The sequence below is a fragment of the Eretmochelys imbricata genome, chromosome 1 (assembly GCF_965152235.1).
Source record: "Eretmochelys imbricata isolate rEreImb1 chromosome 1, rEreImb1.hap1, whole genome shotgun sequence".
Taxonomy (NCBI): Eukaryota; Metazoa; Chordata; order Testudines; family Cheloniidae; genus Eretmochelys; species Eretmochelys imbricata.
The window spans coordinates 317444846-317470003 of NC_135572.1; the positions used below are offsets into that span (position 1 = coordinate 317444846).

The 25158-nt window shown below is 40.3% G+C and overlaps 1 protein-coding gene across 3 annotated transcripts in view; it reads right to left on the bottom strand.

Annotated features, from left to right (window-relative positions):
* CADPS2 (calcium dependent secretion activator 2) overlaps positions 1 to 25158 on the bottom strand; it is a 561163-nt gene that overhangs the window by 356279 nt on the left and 179726 nt on the right. For all 3 annotated transcript variants that reach the window (XM_077834502.1, XM_077834493.1, XM_077834509.1), the window contains exon 4: positions 1236 to 1316. In XM_077834502.1, coding sequence (XP_077690628.1) covers positions 1236 to 1316 — 81 coding nt within the window. The remainder of the gene's footprint in view (positions 1 to 1235; positions 1317 to 25158) is intronic.

Consider the following 25158-nt stretch of genomic DNA (forward strand, 5'->3'; position numbering starts at 1 on the left):
ATCGCTTGCAAGAGAATAGAGCTGCTCCACAACCGTCACTGGCGTTAAGAAGGAGCTGAGGAGGCGGTGGTTCGGCAGGAACCTATAGACACTGCCATGAAGGCATGACTTCAGGGGGTCCAGAGCCGACCCGACGGGTACTGCTACGGGGAAAACCTTCCGACGACCGTGCATGCGGCGTGCACACACCTACTTGGAATGGACATGAGAAAGCACCTGAAGAAGAGGAGAAGGGTTTTTAAATACACACATGGAGCAAACCGTATATATGATTGGGATATGCATTAGCGCTACTCTAGCAAGGGGCTGGGGAGCCACCAGAGTACAGAACTAGTATAGAAGTTCCTTATTTATGGCCCAGTGCCTCCCAGGGAATACTAGGTTTGGGAGAGGCTCATATGGCTCTTTCTGCAATTGGGAAATCCTGCCCCCAACCATGGAGTGAGGTGGCCTATGGTACAAAGTTAGGGATGTTCTCTCCTAATGAATAATGCCAGAGATTTACTCCCCATTATCTTCCGCTCACAGTTTTTAACATGGGAGGACATGATCTGGGCCATAGTAATTATATGGCCTTGTCTACATAATCATTTAGTTCACAGCAAGCTGACATGTGAATTTACCCTGCACTAGGTTGCCATTCACTAATTGTCCGTATGGACCCTGCTGATGCGCATTAACAGGTCAGTGGTGCACTCTGGTCTGGTTTAAAATAGATCCAATTTTCTAAAACATTTATAAAAAATATTCTCTTTAATCTATCCACTTCCATTTAGGATGGCCTGCACAACTCTCTGATGGTTTTGCTACTCGTAATGCCAAAATCCATCCCAAACTCATGCTGATACAAATTTTATACCATACCATACTCATGTGTGTATGAATTTCACACACTCTTTCTTTTCTCTCCCATTGAGTTCACGGACAATGGCAGAATCAGATCACACTATATATCACTTATCAAGGTGTCTCCCTCTCTCTCTCTGTATGTGTGTGTGTGTGTATATATATATATATATAAAAAAAAAAAGGAGAGACAGACAGACAGACAAATGCACTAGACTGGAACTAGTCTGTTCTTCCAAACGGCTGCACAGCACAACTGCCCTAATTTGCTTAATTTTTCTTTTAAAAGGATCAATGGTTATAATATTCAGGAGGGTATATGGCGTGTACACATGCACTCACACACACCATTTAAAACTGCAGTCATGAAAGTGACAATCAAAATTTACCTTTGTCATTTGTTCTGCCATTTGTAGACGTCCATCTAGTTCGCGTCGGATCTGAGCTGCTTGTTCATCTGCATTATCCAGCTTCGGTACAGAGCACACAAAATGCAAAAATTAATCATGTGGGACAAGCTATGGTAATTGGCTGTTTTAATTATAATAAAAATCATACATTTCAAAATAAGGGAATAACAGAAAAGCTTCACATAGTTTCTATCTGCTTAAAGTAAAATGCTACACAAACATTAAAGGTTTGACTTTCATCAGAAATGCAAGGCAATTTCAATTTATCAGTGAATTGTGACAAAACACCATCATTAGAGAGACAAGGTGGATGAGGTAATATTATTTATATTTTATTTAATATAATATTTTATTGGACCAACTTCTGTTGGTGAGAGAGACAATCTTTCAAGCTTACACAGAGCTCTTCTTCAGTTCTGTGTAAGCTCAAAAGATAAAAGATATTACCTCACCTACCTTGTCTCTCTAATATCCTGGAACCAACACAGCTACAAGAACGCTGAATGTATCATGACAAGTACAAATGCAAATTATCATGGAGGCATTAGCCACTAGAGCTCTGACATACAAAGATATTTATATAGATTAGTTGCGATTAAAAATTCCCAATATTGTCCTCATTATTAGGACGTTATAACTTCCAAAAGTGCTTCATGGGAGATGGAATGCAGGACTGTCAAAGGACCTTACAGTATACATTTTAGATAGATACAGTAATTGAGAGAGACAAAAAACAGGGAAGGCGAGGAAGGACTAAGATTACATAAATAGAACCATCCATGCCATTTTAAAATCACATGAACCTTTTTAACAGCTGGTTTTTATTATGGGAATGACTGGAGGGAGTAGAGCCTTGTCTGTGATGTGCTCATGGCAGCCTAAACCATGGAGGAGACAAGTAGCCACATTTTACATCAGCGGGAGTATTTCTGTTGTTTTCACATTCAGTTTTAGATACAGTGACAGCTTCCCAGCTAGTTCTTCAAAGCATCTCCCTGGCCAACCAGGATCATTTTTGTTTTGGCAGGGCTGAGTTTGAGCCAGCTGCTCTTCATTCAAAAAGCTGATCTCTTGTAAGCATTGTGGCATCTCATCGTGGCAGTGATTGCATCAGAGGAGAATGAGAGATGCAGACAGGTATCATCAACATATATAGAGAGCAAGACCCATGATATCTTACTGTCTCGCCAAATGGTGTTATAATAGCCAGTTTGAAGATTAGGTCCAAAATCTTAAAACAATTAATGGATCAGGTCCAAGCTACATTAGAGACCACATCTCCATCTATGAACTGCTAAGACCATTGTGCTCCTTGGACAATGCAGATTACAAAGCCCAGCACAAAGTATGTACGATCTGGGGACAAAACATTCTTTAGTTGCTCCTTGCTTTCTCGCTACCTGCTCCTCTCTACTACATGCTGTTATGCCCCCCTGGACATTCTCAAGAGACCTCCTAGTTTTATTCACATGCTCATCAACAAATCCTTTCTGCCAGTCAATTATTTTTGCCAATTGCTTGTCTCTCTCCAGTCTAAGCTTTTCACTCCATTTTCTTCAATATATTTTCCTCTCTCTCCCATCTCTTAAAAGAGCAAAGGTATTTTTATTATTATTAAAGACAGGGCTGATAGCACTGATTATTAAGGTTACCCAACACTTCCCATTATTAGACCCTCTTTTCAGTTGTTTATAACTTTGCCAAAGTTGAACAATTTGGGGTGACATTTTCTATGCCAGCTGTCTGCCTCAGACTGAATTTTTTTCCAAAAATTTCAGCCCAAACAGTTCAGTTACTGCCAAGGAAGAAGTTAAGGAAAAATATATTGTTTGCCTGTGTTATTTTTTTTTTTTTATGATCTTTTCCTTGAACAGCTCTATTGCTCCATGCTTTGGAGCAGGGAGGTCTTTTGCTGTCCATGTGATTATCCACCCACATTAAGCCAAGTTATAAACCTTTGAAATATAATCTCAGTTCACACATGGTCATTTTTAGTAGCTAAATTCCCTAAGATTGTCTTCACTGGGCATGCGCCAACCTGAGGCTGACCAGCACTTTCCCTGCAATTGCAGCTTTGGGCTGATGAGGGTCATGCAAGGTCTGGGTCCCTGAACAAAGAACAGGGAGGCTCTTCTGCACTCTGTGACTTGCTGCTGGACCCAAGCTGAGTGGAGAAGGAAGCTGCCTGATTCAAATGCAGGGGGACAAGAGTCACACCTGCAAAGGAGGGGCGGGGTAAGTAGATTGGAACAAGGAACCTATCAAGGGAGATGGAACCTGGGACTGGGAAGTGGAGTGCAGGGAATACTGAGACTTGCTTTGCAGGACACTGGGACTGGGAGCAAGGAGGAGACTGGGGCTGATTGGGCAGGAGACTAGTTAGGAGAAACAATAACTGGCTACTGCAGGTTTTACTTGGACCTTCCTTTGAAGCATTTAGTACTAACTAATGTCAGTGACAGGATACCAGATTAGATGGATGGCTATCCTGATCCAGTATGGCAATGTCTATGTTTCTGCATCTTCAGCTCCATAGATAGCATTACTATTGAAATTACATCCTCCAATAACTGGGAATTCTGCCTAAGTGGCAGATAAGACCACCTACTTATGGAGGTCATTCTGATTAAGCAGATGCTGCTGTAATAGCCCTTACTTAGGCAAAACTGGCTTCAATGTGAGTTTATCTGAGTAAGAACCACAGGTCAGATCAATAGCATAACATCTTGATCAGTTTACTACCTATTTGTTTATGTACATAAACAATACAGAAAGGGAGCATAGGTCTACAGAATGAGCACCCATGTTTTTAAAGGTTGAAATCCAAGGACAGCATGATTTGCAGTTCTGATTGTAAATATCCTTTGTTTACTGTTCTATTACCTAAAGGACCCTAACATATGTTCATGCATTTTGACACAAAAGGGAAATGGCACTATGTGAAAAATATGGCTAAAGTGCAAGAACAACTTAAAGCGGAAGGGATAATGCACTAAATTCCATGATGTTCATTTGAGTTCCTATACACACGCAGTATGTCAAATATCATTCATAGAAGAAATTAAAACATTTTAATTATATACAAATGGGAATATTGACCTGACAAAAATTATAGTTCTTCACATCCATAATTATTAAAGTTTGCTCTTCCCCCTGAGCATTTCATTGATGTTAAATTAGTTTCTTGTAACTTTTTAATTCCATGTTAATGTGAAATAACAAATGTGCAGCTTTAAATGTATTTTAAATTAATGACTGAATTCAAAGTATTTTAAACACATCTGCAGTTTTGGGGTCCATTTTCATTTCTGTCACATCAATCAAAAAGCACTATTACTTGCTTCTATGTTCTTTGAATGGCTGACAGCTCCTGGGCCACATAATATTCCCCAATAATCATTTCTCCCCATGCTGACTAGTCGGGATCCTGCAATATCGGGTGGCTGCTGAGAGGTGCCTACCTGAGGTAGCCAACGGTTCCCACTATGGCATTTCAGTCTGATAGCCAAGGGGAAAAATTAGAGACATATGGTGACTGAGGTAGTATCTTTTATTGTATCAACTTCTTTTGGAGACAAGCTTTCGAGCCACACAGAGCTCAAGAAGACATGAAGAAGAGCTGTGTGTGGCTCGAAAGCTTGTCTCTCTCACCAACAGAAATTGATCCAATAAAAGATATTATGTCACCCACCTTGTCTCTCTAATATCCTGGAACCGTCATGGCTACAACATCATTGCATACAACCATGGAAAAGTTGTCAGCCACTGTGGTGCAATAAAGGTCACAGTTTGGCAGGTCATGTGTTCCGTTTTAAGCTGGACAGTTCTGTTTCCTCAAGGTTTGTCCCCTGTCCAGTATGAATGTAAAACTGGACATGGTTTTGTCGAGCATCACACTGCATGGGATGGAGGACACCATATTGAAGACAGCACCACTCTGTCCCCACCAGCATGACCTCATGCAAGGTCATGATGGTGGCGGCAGGATCACGCAGGGAGGAGTGGTGTAACATCGCTCCCATAAGTCCGGAATGTCTGGTATTCTGCGCATGTGCTCAATGGCCGTCCTAGTCACAGCAGAATAGTTTAGAAGCCTTCTTATGATGTTAGAGGGGGGAAAGGTTGATTCCTCCATTCTACCAGCAACAAATGGAGTCCAGCACTGCTCCTGGGAATGAGAGGGTAAAGAAAAAGCCCAAGGTCAGATTCATGGCTGTCCTGTGAGTATGTAGCATTTAGAAACATGGTAGGCATGGAATATGTAGATACAGGTTTTCCATACTGTCCCCTTTCCTGGTCACCAAAGATAGGAGTACTCAGAAAAAGATACCTGTTCCTGGCAACACTAGGTCTGTGAGGCCCTGATTCTGCCAAGATTTATGCATGTGCTTAACTTTACACACACCAAGCAGTCCCATTGACTTCAACTGTAAAGTTAAGCACGTTCATAACTCTTTGCAGTGTCACAGCCTAAGAGCAGTACACTACTAATGTTGTGCGTTGACCCCAGAAAAGACTGTCAATCTTCCTAGAATTTCTCAAGCTTAGGAGCCAGGAGTACTTAGCAGCTAAGTATGTACTGTAGAAGGATCAGCAACTCTCAAATAAGCCAGAAAACACAAAAGGCCAATGCCTAATCAAGAGCACTTCTGGAGGAGGCATCAGTAAAAGCTCATCTCTGGGGACAGAGTATTGGTTTCACCCTCAAATTATTTGCACATGCAAAACAAGCAGAATAAAGGTTTATATAAAGGCCAGTCTGTGTAGTTTTCCCAAATACTTCAACTGGTTTCTATTAAACTCTTTTTTAAAAACTCTTATCAGTCTTTTGTTTCAGATAGATGGGAGTGTTACAGTGGGAAAAAATCACTCTTCAACGTCTTATCAGACAATTCCTTCTCATTTAACCCCAAATTAATACGTAAAGTACATAATTCCTAATTTTATTTATCAAAATAGGAGTCTAGTTCTTCAAAGGTGTTAACAGTGGGGTTGTTGGGCTTGCTTTGTTTGTTTGAGGGGTTGTTTTTGTTTTTGCCTTCTTACAGATTAAATTCTGGATTAAAATTATGATAAGATTTACAATTTTCAGATGCATAAAGTGATCCCCAAATGAAGTATTTTGCTTTAATATTTTATTTCTTTTTCTAAGAATTTACTTATTTCAATGCTGCTATGGAGCCTGAGTGCTCATTCCGACATGTGTCAGTGCTTTGTGGGAATGGGGATGCAGTGCTCAGCATCAGGGATCAAGCCCTAAAACCTTTACATTCTGACTTGAATTTGAAATCTTTGCACTATTATAGATTTTTACACTTAATAATGGACCTCATCCTGGAAGGTGCAGAGATCCTCCTGCAAGTTTCTAAAGGCCCTGCACTCTCATGGTCTCCATCACAAGTTTCAGGGGTACGACACCTCGTAGAAGGAGCTTTGCACTTTGCAGGATCAGTATCTCCTATAGTAGCAATATATGGCTCCAATAGCACTGCATCCTAACGGCCTAGGCCCAAATCCTCAAAGGTGACATCAGTGAAAATTAGGCCCTGATCCCTCAGGACCCTGAGGATCTGGGTCCTGATCCTGCAAGCTCTACACACAGAATTCCCATTATTTCAAAGGGAATTCTGTGTACATAATCAGTTCTTAATTCTTCCTTTTCCCATGCCACCCAATCAACCCCCTCTCCCAACCAACCTACACAAAGTGCACAAAATATGCTGGATTTGGCAAATAAAAACATTGTGCAACTGGTAGTATTGAAACAAACACAAGAGGATGAGGAAAGATCTTTCACACATACAGACAATCTCCAAACTTTGCAAAAAAAAAAATAACCAGGATCTTTTCCTTAAAATTATATATCTTCTGGATGAAGAATAAAATATACATCATTTACAGGAAATCCTAGGTCAAAAGACAACTTCAGGGCCCTCTGAAGGATGCTCTAAAGTAAACTATAGTACTTTCACTTCAATCTGTCTGCAGCTAAAAAATAAAAAGTGTATTATAAAAGGTGACCTGCAAAGCTTTTATGAAATATTCTAACATGTTAGCATGTACATTTTAAGTCCTAATAACTTTTAAAACTTTTCTTTTGTCTAATGCTTAAAAATAAATATCACTATTATCCATCAAGTCATAAAAAATAAAAATTCTGCCAAGCCTACAACTAATATCAAGCTAGATGCATAGTTTAAATCTTAAATCTCTCACTCGTGTTGTCAGGAAGGAGGCTTACAAGCACTATTTTAAAATCATGAAAAGAGGCATTCTGACAAAAATGAATCTATGGGGGAAAAAAAGAAGGTAAGGTCCAGTCCACACAAGAGATCCACTTCCTGGACACTACCGTGCTAATAAACGATGGTCACATAAACACCACACTATAACGGAAACCTACTGACCGCTATTCCTACCTACATGCCTCCAGCTTTCACCCTGACCACACCACATGATCCATCATCTACAGCCAAGCTCTGCGATACAACCGCATTTGCTCCAACCCCTCAGACAGAGACAGACACCTACAAGATCTCTATCAAGCATTCTTACAACTACAATACCCACCTGCGGAAGTGAAGAAACAGATTGATAGAACTAGAAGAGTTCCCAGAAGTCACCTACTACAGGACAGACCTAACAAAGAAAATAACAGAATGACACTAGTCATCACCTTCAGCCCCCAACTAAAACCCCTCCAACGCATTATTAAGGATATACAACCTATCCTGAAGGATGACCCAACACTCTCACAAATCTTGGGAGACAGGCCAGTCCTTGCCTACAGACAGCCCCACAACCTGAAGCGAATACTCACCAGCAACCACATACCACACAACAGAACCACTAACCCAGGAACCTATCCTTGCAACAAAGCCCGTTGCCAACTGTGCCAACATATCTATTCAGGGGACACCATCACAGGGCCTAATAACATCAGCCACACTATCAGAGGCTCGTTCACCTGCACATCCACCAATGTGATATATACCAGCAATGCCCCTCTGCCATGTACATTGGTCAAACTGGACAGTCTCTACGTAAAAGAGTAAATGGACACAAATCAGATGTCAAGAATTATAACATTCATAAACCAGTCGAGTCGGAGAACACTTCAATCTCTCTGGTCACGCGATTACAGACATGAAAGTCGCTATTTTACAACAAAAAACTTCAAATCCAGGCTCCAGCGAGAAACTGCTGAATTGGAATTCATTTGCAAATTGGATACAATTAACTTAGGCTTGAAGAGAGACTGGGAGTGGATTAGTCATTATGCAAGGTAGCCTATTTCCCCTTGTTTTTTCCTACCCCCACCCCCAGACATTCTTGTTAAACCCTGGATTTGTGCTGGAAATGGCCCACCTTGATTATCATACACAAGGTAAGGAGAGTGGTCACTTTGGATAAGCTATTACCAGCAGGAGAGTGAGTTTGTGGCGGGGGGGGGGGGGGGGGGGGAGGTGTGAGAAAACCTGGATTTGTGCTGGAAATGGCCCAACTTGATTATCATACACATTGTAAGGAGAGCGATCACTTTAGATAAGCTATTACCAGCAGGAGAGTGGGGTGGGAGGAGGTATTTTTTCATGCTTTGTGTGTATATAATAAGATCTTCTAAACTTTCCACAGTATGCATCCGATAAAGTGAGCTGTAGCTCACGAAAGCTTATGCGCAAATAAATTGGTTAGTCTCTAAGGTGCCACAAGTACTCCTTTTCTTTTTTCATAGATCATGAATTTCATAAGCTGAAAAAGTGAACTACATTGAAAGTGCTTTGTAGATCACCTTTAAAGAAGGCCAATACTGTAAAGGCATGATTTTTAAATTATACAAAATAGGCATGTGATGGGGCGTACAAACCTCACAAATCAGGAGCAAGTTAATGGCCTGTGGGGGGCCAAATCATTCCCTCCCCATGACACCTGAATCAGGTACCCAACATCCAGGGAGGAGCTAAAATGGGAGAGCCCAGATCATTTGTTGCACGGTGGGACGGAGAGAAGACTTGGAACTCTCAATGTGGGAGAGAAAAGTTGCTGGGGCCAGGAACTGGGAAACAATGCTGCCTACCCAGGACCTCTCTGAGGGCATAGAAGAGTTTGTTTCTTTGTGTTGATTTTGGACTTTTGGTACTCCGAAGAGGTGGGACTGTTACATGACATCACTGGAGGGCTGCCACCTGAACTCAGAAGCTGTTGAAGGACGGGTGGAGCAGAAGAAGACAAGATTAAGAGGGAAACAGAGGCAGAGCCACTGGCTCACCACCCCACACCACCAGTGGAGTGCGGGAGGGTTTGCAGCCACAGTGAGGTACAATACTGGGACCTGTACATATACAGAAATAATATTTTCTGCTTTGGAAATTATATGGATACATTTCTGTTTTGCATATCACAACCATCAAGTGTTCCTCTTCCTTTTTCTTCCATATCATGGGTGACATTTTGTGAGGTGCAGCACAGATTTTGCCAGTCGGGGGCAGGTGGTGCTAAGCTGTCTGTAAGCCACATTTGTGCTCTCCTGATTCTGGGCTGCTCTGGTGGCCAGAGTAGTCTTTAGTGTACTTTGGCAGCCTTTTGGTGCTAAATTACAGCAAGCTGTGCCCTGCAGCCTACAGGCAGCAGGGCTATCCAAAACCTCTGCAGTGCTACCTGATGTGGTCCCACCCCCTTTTTTTCCCGACCCATGCCCTTGGCCTGCCACTTGTGCCAGAGATCCTCAGGAGACAGCCAGGGAAATTCTCCTGGGGCCCTTTTATGCCACTCTGGTCTCTTTACCTATATGAAGCAGGGGTGAAAATTTCACACCATATATCCAATACCCTGTTGATGACAAGTATTCATGCAGCTACACAACAAGACTAGTCAACAACTACATGCACTGTACTGGTCTGAGTTATATAATCCTTATATTCAACATGTGCCAAAAAGAAAGTTCTCAGAAGCTGTGTCTGGAATCTTTAAGCTGACTTACCCCAGAACACTACATTTCAAGCTTCAAAACATGAAATCTTATTTCTTACTCAAAGCATCCTTTAGACCCTCTTAATCCATAGGCCCAAGTTCTGTATGCAACTCTGAATGCTCTTGTACCCTGGCTTAAAAGTATGCATGCAGGAACCTGCCATGGTGAGAATTTCTGGGCCCTGAAAGTATCTTAGAAGTCCTCGACTTGCCTATATTATTCAACCATATCTCATAAAAATACAATTAAGACTGCAGAAGTCAGCATATTGAATTAATATTAACCTGCAGAAAAATGTTTAAAAAGAAAGAAAATGTCAACCAAAATCCACAAGAACACATTTATTTTACTAATTCTATAATGACAACTCCCATGGCAGGTAAGTGCTTTGGTGAGAGATTAAAACACTAATTAGTGAGCACAAAACTGGAAAAAAAAATTCATTCAGACACTAAAAACAAAAGGCCTTTACACCACGTACTAGATGTAGGCTTGATAGTTTCAATTCCAAAGCTAGAACCACTCTACTGAGAAAGACCTGTATCTATATACTGTTCAAGCTTTGGAAATGAAGAAAATCTCCAAAGTGATCTTAACAGCCGTGGCATCGGTGCTCTCTCAAACAATTATGCTCCAATTTACTAAAGGATTTAGAGGCCATCAACATCCTGAATCACACTTCAAAGTAAACAGGACTATTAAGCAGACTCAGACGCAATACAAATATTATTCATGCCAAATTCATTACACAGATAGGTGGCTGCATTCTGCATTAGCAGGATCTTCCAAGTAGATTTCCAGTTTTTCATTTCAGTGGCCAAACCAAACATTTGAAAACTAACAATTCATAAGAAGATTGCCTTGGTGTGAGTTAAAGCCTGGTCTTCCTGTATTTTGCAGTTGAATTTTGTCATCTAGAGCAGTGCTACTCAAAGTAGTGGTCTGCGGACCATTGCCGGTCCGCAAGCCATCGGCTGCTGGTCTGCGCGCACATTGGGAAAAAAAAATTGCCGGTCCCCCACATCAGATAGTTTGAGAAGCACTGATCTAGTGACTGGAAGGAATACTACTTTGCTCCATCATACTACTTTGCTACTTACCCTAGCTTTGCACAGGAGAGAATGGCATCAGTTGTTTCAATTTCCCTGTTTGGATTTAAGCAGACCCTGGCATTCCCCTTTAATTGAATAGTGAAAATGAATTTTCACTCATTTATGCAAAAGATCCTTTCTGTCATGTGCTGTCCATGGCACTGTTGTTGCCCCTCAAATCCAACATTTTAGACATAATCATGCGGTTCCATTTTTCTTTTGTTTCCTGAGCTGAATTTAAAATACTTTTTCTGCTGTATGAAGTTCCAGAAAGTCAAGGACTCATAACTCAAACAATTGTTTCCCTCGTCCCAATCTGGTAATCCGAGCAAACAGTTTGTAGAAGAATTCCATATTGGACCACATAACATATCCCAAATCTTTTGGGGGAAGTTGCATTATTTTCCCCAGATTTTATACAAGGTAAAAGTCCAGGCACTGAGTTCTCCATTTACATGGACACATATGCACAGAAAATGTTAATTATGCAATGTGGGATTCACATGAAAAATGTACACTGTGAACTGGAAATAAATATTTTAAATATTTATTCACTCACTGTGGATAGGGATAGAGGGGAGGAAACCAGAGAATCATAAGTGGTCAGATATTGAATTGTAAGTCTCCAATGTTTCTTTCAGTTGTATTTTTCAGGGCTATAATTTATTGCTATTATGAAGATCTTTTCAAAACTTGGGAACTAACAGGTTTTGGATGGAAAAATCCAATAAAAAGAGAAGGTTGGAAAATTAAACCATTACAATGAAGCTTAACATTGAAATCTATTTTCTTTCACACTTAAATGATTTTTCCTCTATCACATGTATTTATTGGTTTGTTTTCACAGGACTGTTCATAAATGCTGGCATACTGGCACACTATCTTTCTGTTCTCTGATTAACGTATTCTTAAATGCAGATCTTCTGCCCATAGATTACTTAGGTCTTGCATCATACAAAAAAAAGGATGAATCCAAATCTTGCCCTACTAATATTGGCAATCTATTTTTAAATGTGTGAATAGTTTTAAAAGCTAGTCTGAAACAGCAGGCTCTGAAACAATGGTAAACGCCATACTTCCCAGCATGTATACCTCACGCTACTAGTATAGGTAAGGGTTTGTTCTACACCCTTAAGTCCAAAAATTAGTGAACACTCTGCCACTGACAAAATTTGTTTTTCATCATAGTCGTCATTTGTCCACATGACTAAACTACTGTGCCACTTGTCACAAAAATGACAGTCTCTGCTCGAGAAAGGCATGGAACTGAAATAGTAGGGGATCAACTCTTCCCATCAGTTGTCTATATACCACTCCCACTGTAGTCAGTGGAAGGTGCATGTATGCAACTGATGAGATAACTGACCCCACCAAGTAAGTGTTGCATTCCATTGTCAGACAGATAGCTAGAACTGCATAGCACCTGTCGCCACCTTAAATGAGGCACCAGAGACATCAGTCTCTCACTGTTATAAGCACTTATTTCCTCATTTTGAAAAACTATATTGAGAAAGGCTATATTTATATATGGTCAACAAATCAACATCAGCAGTGAATAATTCTGTCACAGGATACTCTCTTTAATAGAATGAGCACGGGATGATTTTGTAAAAGACTCAAAAAGATTTGTCATCTAAAGATCTACAATGCTATTCAACACCTGAAATATCCCCTATCTAAATATACACAATATAGTATTACTGGCTTACCTGAAAGTAGTAAATTAATGAGATACTTGTAATAACCATTCAATAAGGTTCTCCCTACAGATACACCTGGTACTATATTTATTTACCTTTATTGCATTTATCAAACAGCTCAAGAGAGGGTCTAAAAGGCAGCAAAAGCCCAGCAGTAATCAATACAAAGCTGACTTCTGATTTGTTCAGCTGCTACCTTTCTTTTCTTCTTGGTCAGCAAACAGGATGTGTTTTGTAGATGTATTTGTACATGAGTGAATGGATGATACCTGAAATACTACACAAGGTTTAAATCTTTAAAAAAGGATTTTCATTATTTTTCTGGGGTTTGGTACATATATTTTTAATGTAACACTTGAAATTCCAGTGCCTGACATTTCTCTTGTCTTTCTAGGTAAAGTTATAATATCAATTAAATATATATAATCTGCTAGTGCTGTAACGGCTGACCAGCTCATTAGATTAATACTCATTTGACATAAAACTAGCAAATTATATAACTACAGGGAATGGCTCAGAAATAATGTGGCAGTATAGGTTTTTCTGTTTTTGTTTTGTTTTTGTCATTTTGATATTTTTATTCTATTTTTTCTGGACACCTTCAGTCTGCATATCTAAAGTTAAAACTGGAATAAAAAGGCTATGGTTTGCGTCCAAAAAATGACTGGAGTGAGTGAAAAGTTCAGACGAAATGCTTAAACTGAAATGAAGTGATAACTCATGCTGAATATATTGAAGAACAAATAAATTTGCAGCCACAAATGAACCACCGAATACTTAAACCCTAAAAGGAATTAAAAGACCTCTAATGTAATTAAGTGATATAACTTCTTCTGCCCTGGCACCAAGAGGAGATCATTCTAAACTAACTAATCAGAAGAGTTAACCAGAGGGTCACCTTATTATTTTTTTAATCTTTAATCTAAAGAAATGAAGGGAGGGGGTTTGAGGCTATAAATAGAAAACATCACAATGGTAGAAGTTTTCTCCTTATTAGCTACCAGATATTGTGACCTCAGGCCAGATTTAGGGGCAGGCAACCCATGTGACCACTGGTGGTGCTGGGCTTGCACGGTGTCAGGCTCACAGTGCTGTTTTTGTTATTACCGACAAAAGGACGTTTAAAGAAAAAATGTTTCATGTATTCTGTATTTGGATTCATTTTTCACTAACCTCCTAAAATGTTCTGGACCTTTGTAGAATCTTCTAGAACCTTCCAGAGTTTCTGAGATCTATATTTTCCTCAAATGTTGTCCTACTATGTGGTCAGCCATGCTCTCATGGATATATAAAGGGTGGGGCATTACCAATCAGTTGGCAAGATATAAGAACAAACTGAAGTGAAGTGAGAGCCCAGCTGCGATATTGTGAACCTTGTTTTATTGTAATTGTGAAAGTACACTTGTGTTTTAAGACTTGAGGAGTGTAAGTAGTGACTAATAAAGGACATATTTAATGAGACACCAGAGATATCTATCGAACACCTATCTATGCAACAATGTAAAAGAAATACTGTTACTTCTTTTGCCAGGCTTAAAATTGCAAATTAGCAGATTTACCTGAAGATAAAGAATGGAAATGTGAGGAAAGTAATCGAGAATCATCCAGTTCTCCTGGTGGCGCAAAGGAGAGTGATAATAAAGAAAAATCTGGTTTACATGAAAAGGAGAGAAATGATAAAGAAGAATCAGCCTCACATTATGACCGAAACAGCAGTGAGAAAAACTGCACACCACAAATCTATACATCAGATCCTGCTTTATGGCCAGTGATTCTAAACTCTGCCAATATTGATTATAAAATTTTGAACGGGCCAGGCAAAATCAAGGATATTTCATTTCCTGTAAATGAGCAGAAGTGACACTTCTCAAAGTCACACTGCGAAAGAGTGCTCGAGAGTGATGAGAAACTGAATCGGCATTGACTAGTTTACTCAAAATCAGCTGGCAAAGTGTTCTGTTTTCATTGCAAAATATTTTACAAGAATGCCAAATGTTGTTTGCGCTTTCTGGTACAATTGCTGACATAATTTAGCTGATGCTCTTAACCAACATGGCCTACTCCAAATGGATGGAGGTCGAGTCCAGGCTCAAGCTGAATAAATGCACAAACAAGATATATACAAGATGTATAGATCAGATGTTCAAGCATAGAGGAACATGCTTGAACATCTGATCTCAATTACCTTCTTCCTTGCAACAAATAATTTGGCTTTCTGGGGCACGTCGGATAAGTTGTTCACTGAACATAATGGTAATTTTCTCGATTTGGTAGAGTTCTTTGGGAAATACGATGATGTCATGTGTGAGCACCAACATCGAGTAGTCCGTAAAGAAACTATGGATCATTACTGCAGCAAAACAATTCAAAACAAATTGACTGACCTTACGGAAAGGAAAGCACTTGATAAAATATTGATGCGGTTCGGCAAAGCAAAGTACTACACTGTAATAATAGGCTGTACTCCTGACACGAGTCACAGTGAAAAGAATTTATTTACAGTAAGATTTATTGATGACGAGGATGACTGTATTCAAGTACATAAACACTATCTCTTTCAGGTCTATGGATGACTCAACTAGAAAAGGCCTAACAGAACTGTTTATGAGTGTTTTGAATGAGAATGAAATAAAGCTTTGGGACTGCCGCGGCCAAGGCTATAACAATAGCGCAAACATGAAGGGAAGAAACAGTGGCATCTACACATTGCATTGAATCCAACAGCTTTCTTCATGTCTTGTGGATGCCATTCCCTCAACCTGGTTGTGTCAGATGCATCATCATCATCTTTAGATTCAGTCTCTCTCTTCAGAGTACTGCTAAGGATACACATCCTGTTTTCAGCATCAACTATCAGGTGGAAGATCCTCACTGACTATGTTACAAATCTGATTGTGAAGCCGCCAAGTGACACTTGCTAGGAGAGCCAAATTGACAGTGTAAGGCCAGTGAGGTACCACATGACTGAGGTTTACGACATCCTGATGGAACTGGAGCACTCAAATAAAGCAGATGTTGGAATTTGACATGAGACGCCAAGTCTAGCAAACCAGATTACTGACTTCAAATTTCTGGTCTCAATCGAGTATTTTGGCACGATATTCTGTTCCAAGTAAATGTTGTAAGCAAGGCATTTCCAATTAATTCAATGAACATCATGACCATTCCTACTTTGATGAGAAGCTGCTTGATTTCATTGAGGTCTACAGAGACAACGGATTTGAAGATGCCATCACTGCTGCCAAAGAAATGGCGAAACTTAGGAGCTGAGCTTGTCTTCAATAAAACTTGTATTCATCAGAAAAAGAGACAGTTTGGTTACAAGGGCAGAGAAGAGGTGATAGGAAGCTCGGAAGAAAAATTCAAGGGGGAGGGGTTTTTTGCTCGCTTGTTGACACTGCTAGAGTGCCCATCAAAGAAAGATTTGGACAAATGAAGTACGATTAAAAGATCTGGGGCGGGGGGTTGTATGACCTTAGTAAGCTGTCAGTGGACAGGAAAACACTCACGAACAATTGAACGGACCTTCACCAGACGCTGACACATGGCGAATGTTTAGACGTCAGTGACAAAGACCTCTATGTCAAAATCGACAACATCCATTACATTTTGCCACATCGGAAGCCCTTTCCACTCCAAGTTCTCCAATTCATTCATGATGTAGAGATGAAGGCCACTTTTCCTAATGCATGGATAGCTTTGATGACTCCGCTCATGCTGCCAGTCACAGTTGTGAGAGATGGGCGCAGCTATTCGAAGCTCAGGCTTATTAAAACATATCTTCGATCAATGATGGCCAACAAGAAACTGACATCAATTGCTATTTTATCACTTGAAAATACCAGTGGTCAGTCATTGGATCTCTCTGATGCTGTGCTTCAGTTCCCGAGAGCAAAGGCAAGAAAAGCGACCTTTTGAATTAAAGGATTAGGGTTAACAAACATTCTAATGTTGTCACCTACTGTAACTCTATTTAATACTAGCCCACCAAATGTTGGTGCAGAGTTCAATTTCTTGATGGTTAGTACCTTTCAAAATTAGTACCTTTTAAAATTAAAAAGTTTCTATAACCTTAGAGAAATTTTTTATTTGCTTATATATGGCATGAATAAATACAGATTTACAGATTCCAATGTGTAAATTTATCATCTTATATGACATGGATAAATCATGCATGCAAATCATGCATCAAAGTTGTGAAATGGGCTATATATGCAATAAAAAATAAAGTATTCAAAAGTTTAACAAAGGGGGGGCGGGGAGAGACACCGAAAATGTTCCTTGCCTGGGGCACCATTTGGTTTAGGGCTGGTCCTGCTGTGACCTCTTGACACACAGAGGTCTAAAGATTTCATTTGATGAAGCATATTTTCACTTTCTTCTTGAGCTAAAGTCACATGGCCAGTCTACTAATTAGCTTTGCAGAAATGTGATTTTGGGGTCTTTCCTGTTTTTCCATGTTTGGTCTTATAAATAGTATAATATAAATGCTATGGGGCAGATCTACCCATAAGTTCAGACTGCTTTTTGCCACTCCAGTGATTCAAAGCACCTATAAACTGGTGCAAAGCAAAGGGATGTTAGTGATGAATTGTACCCTACTATATGCTAGACCTGGTGGAAAGCTTTTCAAAAAAATTAATTGAAATTTTTTTTAAAATAATTTTTTGTTAATTAGTTTGCCCTTTTTCTACCCTACCTATATCTGAAATCTAAGTTCTCTCTAAACTCCACGGATTAAGCACCGCATAGGGCTCAGGCTGTGGCAGTGAGAGGCGCCTCTCCCTGCCGGCCACAGCCCAGCCCTGGACCTGCCACGGCCAGGGGAGAGGCACCCCTCCCCCGGCCCCAACCAGCTGCAGACCTGCCACAGCTAGAGGACAGGCGCTCCTCCCTTGGCCCGAACCCAGCCCCAGACCTGCTGCAGCCGGGGGAGAGGTGCCCCTCCCCACCAGTCCAGGTGCTGCTGTGGGGAATCCTCCCTCCCCACCGTAGCCCTGTAGCAGCCTGTACCCCAAGCCCCTCATACCTAGCCCCACCCCAGAGCCCTCACCCCCAGCCGGAGCTCTCACCCACCCACACCCCAACCCTCTGCCCCAGCCCTGAGCCCCTCCAACACTCCAGACCCCTCAGCACTACCCCCGCCACATGAATTTTGTTATGTGCACCAATATGGAGGTGATGTGTCATACATCACCTCCATATTGGTGCACATAACAAAATTCATTCCGCACATGCGTGGAAAAAATGAGAGGGAACAGTGTCTGAAATCCTTTTATACTACATGTTTCAAGCCAGTTCACTAATGACATCTCTTAATAATAATACATAACACTTTTCTAGTGCTTTTCCTGTTGCAAAGAACTGTATAAACATTAAGTAATTATGGCACATTGCCAATGCCTGGGCTTACATAGATGGGAGAAATGTGAGATTGTTTGAATTACAGCCAAAGTGACTTAGATTATGTCTTCACTGTAGATCTCACCCAGATACTTAATTGGATCTTGCCGCTAACTCCCTTTCTGTCCACACACAAATACATCTCACCTGAGTTAAGTGGTGCTTTCAAACCAGGCTCGCTGGCACAGTTGGGGGAGTAGGTTACAGCCTGGGTTTCACTTTCTCCCAGGTTGGTGGTAAATTCTCCCAAAATTCACTAGGAAAGAATCAGAGTGGCTCAGCTCACTGCACCACAAAGAACCATGGGACATGCCCCCAGAAGTCCTAGCAACACACATGGATACAGCAACTCGTGCAGGGCTTTGCAGTGTAGTTGCTCACACCCCAGCTAGGCTAACCCAAGTGCAAATCACCTGGACTAACTCTACAATGAAGACGTTGCCTATGAACGCCCATCAGCCCCTTGCTTTGAGCTCAAGACATGCCAAAAAAACTTGGCTATCCATTAAAAATTTCAATCTGTGTTATAGTGAGTGATGAGCAAAGTTTCTGGGAGTAAATACTGTGACAAACAACATCTTAAATTATTAGATAAAGCACTCTAATGCTTGCAGATTCTCCGCCAAAGGATGATGATGATAGAGGATAGATTTTGAAGCTGTATAGTTAACAAGGAAAATTTGAAAGAAAATAAAAGACTAAGTAACCCAACGAGTTATCTAGCTGCACAGGCCATTCCATTACCACAAGTCCATGCTATAAATGCATGAAATGGATGCATTTTAAATTGTGTTTTATTGTAAAATCTGCATTGTTCACTTTGTCACCTATAAAACACTCTACTTTTATCTTTCACTTGCATTTTTGCTGATATATTATGCATTCAAAACAAGCATTATCAAGGCCATCTTCCTATTTGTCTAATTCAAATGCTGTGAAGAGAAGTTCCTTCCAAATGATGATGATCTCCATAAAATAAAAGGTATACGATATATTTTTAAAAATCCTGGTTTTCCTGGTAAATGCCAAGTTTTCAAAACCATGAGAAAGGAAACATTTGCAATGCTAATTCCTTTCTGGGTTCCGTATTCCACTGGCACAGCACAGATACATAGCTCTTCTTCATAGGCAGATCTGACCAAAGAACAACCAATCAGAAATTGTCCTGGGAGCAGAAGAGAAGAAAAGACAAATTAGGCTATTAGAAGAATGGAGCTTAAATTATTGCCCTGTCTGTGTGAATAACGGCTGCAAAACCTGTCACCTGCAAAGCAGGCTATCCTCCTTGATGAAACACAGTGTGCACAGATTTAAAGAAGCCACTGTTAAGACACAATTCCAAAACCCACATTTGAAAGTGGGCATGAGCTGCAAACAGACAGAGCAAGGGAAACCTGCCAGTATGGGCTGAATAGCACCACGACAACCAGTGAGCTTCCAACCTCTCATCCTTTTGTCTCCTGAGCTCACTCTACTTCTGAAAAATGATAGTACAGATCAAAAGCCAAAGCCTAACCCCTGCCTAAGTTTTAGTGTCCCAAAGGGAAGATGCTGAAGTATGTTGCTTCTGCCCACCTGGCCAGGAGAAAGACTGGGGGACAAAGGCTTAGGGCAAAAGGGAGAGGGGAAGAGAGCAATGGAAACTTGGATGGCCAATGGACACTAAAATATCAGGGCTTTTTAGTGCCCGACATTTTGCGTAGCGTGCATACAAGGATGAATTACCCATATGTCCTGCGCCAGTAACTCTGGGACTCAGATGTAGAGTACAAAATATCAGCCCCTATAATATATGCCATAGTGTACATGTTCTACTTATCTGAACATACCTTGTATAAGCTTATTCAGGTACTGACGGAGTTAAGATCAGTTCCAGATACAGCCACACACATGCTTTACACAAGTAAAATGCAAATACTATAGTAACAGAGAAAGCCCATATTTACCAGCATTGCCAATCCCAAATATTCAAAAATCACAAGTCAGGCCCCAACAAAGCATGGGAGTATAAAAAAAAATAAAATAAAAGTTGGGTTCCTTTTATTTACTTTCAGCTTTTTGCATTTTCAAACTTTTCTCTCAACTATGAGGGCTACAAATTTACATTTATTAAACATGAAAACTAAGATTCTCATATACTTCCATGAATCCAGGAGCTGGGGCTTTCAGGAAAAAAACCACCAGTTACCCTGAGACTTCCAATAACATTGTGATAGTTGGTAACACTGAAGAAACATCCAGTGAATATATTTTACAGCTGGTACAGGAGTGCTCCCACGTGAAATGCATTTCAAAAGACAGATTCATCTTTCAAAGTTAAAATCTTCAGATTAGGAATGGTAAGGGAGCAATAATGAATGGTTGAACAAAGTGGGTGTGTACTGATAGAAATCTGCTAAAAACAAAAATAATTTCTCCATTACAATAAACAGGTAAAGAGTATATTTATTAGCAAAAGGAGAGATATAGGAACTGAAAAAGAAAAGAAAAAAAGAGGAAAAAAATAGAAGTATAAAACAAACATCACTGACCTTGCCATAAAGGAAAAATTAAATATTTGGGTAAAAGAGAAACAAAATACTAAAGAATCAAGCCCAAACCAAAAATGTTAAGATTTCTGAGATTACTAAATGGTAAATGAGAGGATGACTGAACACATTGATTTGTTCAAAGTTTGCTACCTAATACTTTATCCCTGAACAGATATCAAGTGCCCATTAGAAAAATTTAACCGAAAGGCATTTTGGCTAATTATATTACAAGTCTTAAGTCTTAGATGTGAGATTTTGCAGAAAAATGTTAAGAGAATTTACATACAAGATCTAAAGTACAGTACTGGTGGTTCCTGATGAAAGATACCTACTAAGGCCAAAATGAAAAATGGTTACCATGAAGAAAACAAAAGCCACACTACTTTGTCAACACTGAGGTTTAGGAGACTACTTGACAGCTAAGATGCAGGCTGAGAACTTGCTTCAAACTAAATCAGTCTGCTATGAACCATCACTATATTCCTTGAGGAACTACTGGGCAACAATAGATCAGAAAAGTAGCACCCAGGTACCATACAGATGACAGACGTACAGTAAGAAACATTTCTCTCATCAACAAAATACCACTAGGAGAAACTACAGATGGGAATGTTGGCCTCACCTTTGCAGGTGACACCAAACATATGGAACACTCAGAAAAAAAAAATATGGAAATGGAAAAGAAATGTTCAAGAAACCACAACTAAAGTAACTTGCATTTTTTAATAAAAACACATAAGATTTCAGTAGCAAACAGATCAACTGAAGAAACCTGCTGAATATATGGAAGAGTTGCTATAAGTGCTTTCTCAGACAGAATTCAAAACCTGATACCATCCAAATACTCCCATAAGTACTAGGCTCTTCCCCCACTCTTCTCACTGGTCTGTTTCCCCAGAACTGTGGGAGTATACTGTCCAATTTAGAGACAGAGATAAAATCATTTGCCAGATGGAAAGAGGATTTAAACATCAACTTGATCAAAATCTCATTCTACCTCCCCTACAGTTCAGAAATACAAAATAGAAAGGCATGAATTTCTACAACCAAGTGCTACGAAAAGGATAGATTCAGCTAGGCTTTGTTTTTCCCAGTGAAGAAGCAGAAACCAGGAAAGACCATGGCTCTTGCTACTACACGAAAAACAGGAAAGAAAAACAGCATCAGCCCCAAATATTATTTATTATTGTATAACTTCCAGCCATTCTTATCCTCTTTGAGCATACCACAGAACTCATTGTTTTGTAAGTCAAATAAAAAACCCTTACATTGCTCCTAATATAGACTAGTCACACTCGTAAATCCAACAGCCAAATACTAGCAAAGAATGAAAAAGCAAGTGATTTCATTTTTTCACACAGCAACACCTCAGCATCTGGCAGCTTCCACTGCATCAATGCTAAGAAAGAAACTGACTGTTGAGGCACTAGGGCTCACTGTCATAGCCGGGGAAGAATAATGGAATGCCACGGAATTTTAAAGTTACCGGTGTTTCGCCATCCATTTCACTCTAGAAGAATAGATGGGAGTCTGTGACAAGCGACACCTTTGGAGAAAGGAGTCCATTGTAAAGACAATTATCTTAGGTATTTATAAGACTCTATAAAACAATTATAGCATATCCAAAGACACTCCATGACCAGGGACTTGCATACATGCAAACTCCCACCGAACAAGGTTGGGTTTTTTTTGTCCTATAACATTAACTCTTTCAGGAATTTTCCCAGCTGGAATTTTACAAATGAACTCTTTCTGTAACATAAAGACAGATAACCATCACTTGATTGTTCCACAGTGACTTCAGTTATAAAGTGAACACAAATTTGAGGGCTTGCCTCAGAAGAATTAATATTTCATTTTCAAAATATTATGTAAAATGTTTCTCTCAGTAAGCGTTAATTATTGATTAGATTTCCTCTTGAGTGTTGAAAGCAAATTGAATCTATGTAATTAGGGCAATAAATGTTAACGAACACTGTATTCAGTATGCAAAAGCATACTGATAATTTACCCCAAATAATTGTATCTGGCTGTCACTTAATTAGGTAAGAACCTTAAAATTCAAGAGGACAGTTTATCTTTAGTTAAACTTCCAATTTATTATACTTTTTCAACATGCAAATGTTTCATTAACTAAGTTGTTTTCAGATTTCACAGAGTGAAAAAACAAACCATATCTAAATAACAAAGCCTTACACAGAAGGAGGGAGTTCATATTTAGTTGAAATGAAATCAGCATTTACATTTAGTTTAAATTTAAAGGTACAGCTTCTGGGCAAATATTCTAGAAACAAAATTACTTTTTTAAAAGCAGGACAATAATTGTGAGGAATGCCATTCTGAACAAACACATATGAAAGAATGAATGAACAGAGTTGTTCTGGCTGGTGGATGCCTGTGCTCTCTTTCTGGTAGATGTTCCCTGAACTGAATCAGGAAAATCCCTTTAAATCAATCAAATCAATAAATAAATCTGATTCACTGCTTTCACCAGTTGTGGGAGGAAAGAATATACAAATTAGAGATAGTTATCTGCCAACAGATGAGATAGAAAGAGATGTGGAGGGAATACTCAGAGTTAGTGCACAGCTATCAAAGGAACTCTGGATCATTGAAGCTTGCCTGTGCCTGAGATCAAAATTCCCAATAAGCTCCTATAAGACTTAGATTTTTGTTTCTGTGACTCCATTTGTTTTCCGTTATGGCCATTTTCATCTTCTGTTAACATCCTTCTGAGATGACACCTCGTATCTGATAGTACCCATCCTCAGCCCAAGCCTATGATCAACTCCCCTAGCACCATGTTGTCTTTATTTGTTCTGAATCAAAGATACTGCAGGATCCATATTGCTGTGTTTGCTTCAGCTTTCTCTCTGAAAGCCCTGACAGAAAAGTTGTCTAGGAAAAGATAAGTGAATTTCCCTCTTCCTTAAAGCCACTACTACTACATGGAGAGAGACCCTGGAAAATCAAATGATAATGATCAAAATTAGGAAAAGAAAAAGGCTCTCATCCATATGAAACATAAGCATTGTCTGAGGATGGTAAAGGGATAATGCTTTGAAGATAAGCCTCTTTTAGGAACTTATTTGGATGTTTCAGACCGGACACGAGGTGAGGAATTGGCACACTTAGGGCCTGATCTTTTCTGCATTGATCTGTCCTCCTGCACCCTGTGCAGGGGAGTAGGGAAATCGGGCATTCAGGATTATCTCTGAAAGTGAGAAGGGGAAACAACACTGTTTAGTTTCCTTGGAGTTTATCCCCTTAATACTGCTTCAGAGGGTGGAGGAAAATTGGGCTTGAAGATTGCTCTGAAAATATTTCAAGTGGCTAGTGATGTCCACATGCACAAAGAGACTGAACTCATTTGTCTCCCCTCCCTCAGATGGGTTCCTTCTCGGTTTCTCAAGGAGCTATTCACCTGGGACTCAAGAACAGGCTGTCCCAGAAGCTCCACTCCTCTCTGTTGCATGGCATCCACATGGGCCAGATAAGTCTGTGTTTCCTCTGGAGGTTTCAGTCTTCGAGATGAGTAGGGATCCCCAGGGGGTGGAGGGTGGTGGAAGGGGAGTTCTGTTATAGAAGTGGCAGCAAAGGAAGATACTTGGGCCAAAAGCCCCTTACCGCATTCTCTGGCACAGGTGTGTCCATGCTGTGTCCAACACCCTCCATCTGTGACCCATTGGGAAGCAGAGGAGGAGGAAGAGGAAGCTGAGCTTTGCAATCAGAGGCATGGTAGCTGGTGCATGCTATGGGGACTCAGCTGCAAACTTCTTGCTGGTGTGCTGGTCTTCTGACTTCACTCCAATGAGTTATGAGGGAAGGGAGGGAGCAGTCGCCCTGAACCATTCTTTTCCATTCCTTCCTAGCCAAAAGCCAGGCCTGCATCTTGCCTAGCAGAGCTGGCATCTTCAATCCCGCCCTTGGCTCCCCTCCTGCTGCGGAAACCCTGCCCAGACTGGGTTGAGAAGAAAACCACGCTCTGCCCACGCAGCCAGCCAAAATCCCTAATGAGACACTTGATAAGGTGGGGGAGCAGGAGACAGACTGGCTTTTCTTGGCCTTGCTCTGCCCTGAAGCCTTCAGGAGCACCAGCTGCAGTAAATGCCTCAGAAAGGGAAGAAGAGCTGAGACGATAATGTCCCGCAAAAGCCATATGCAGCCCTGGGACATGGATGGGAATTTGACAGATGTCATTCAACC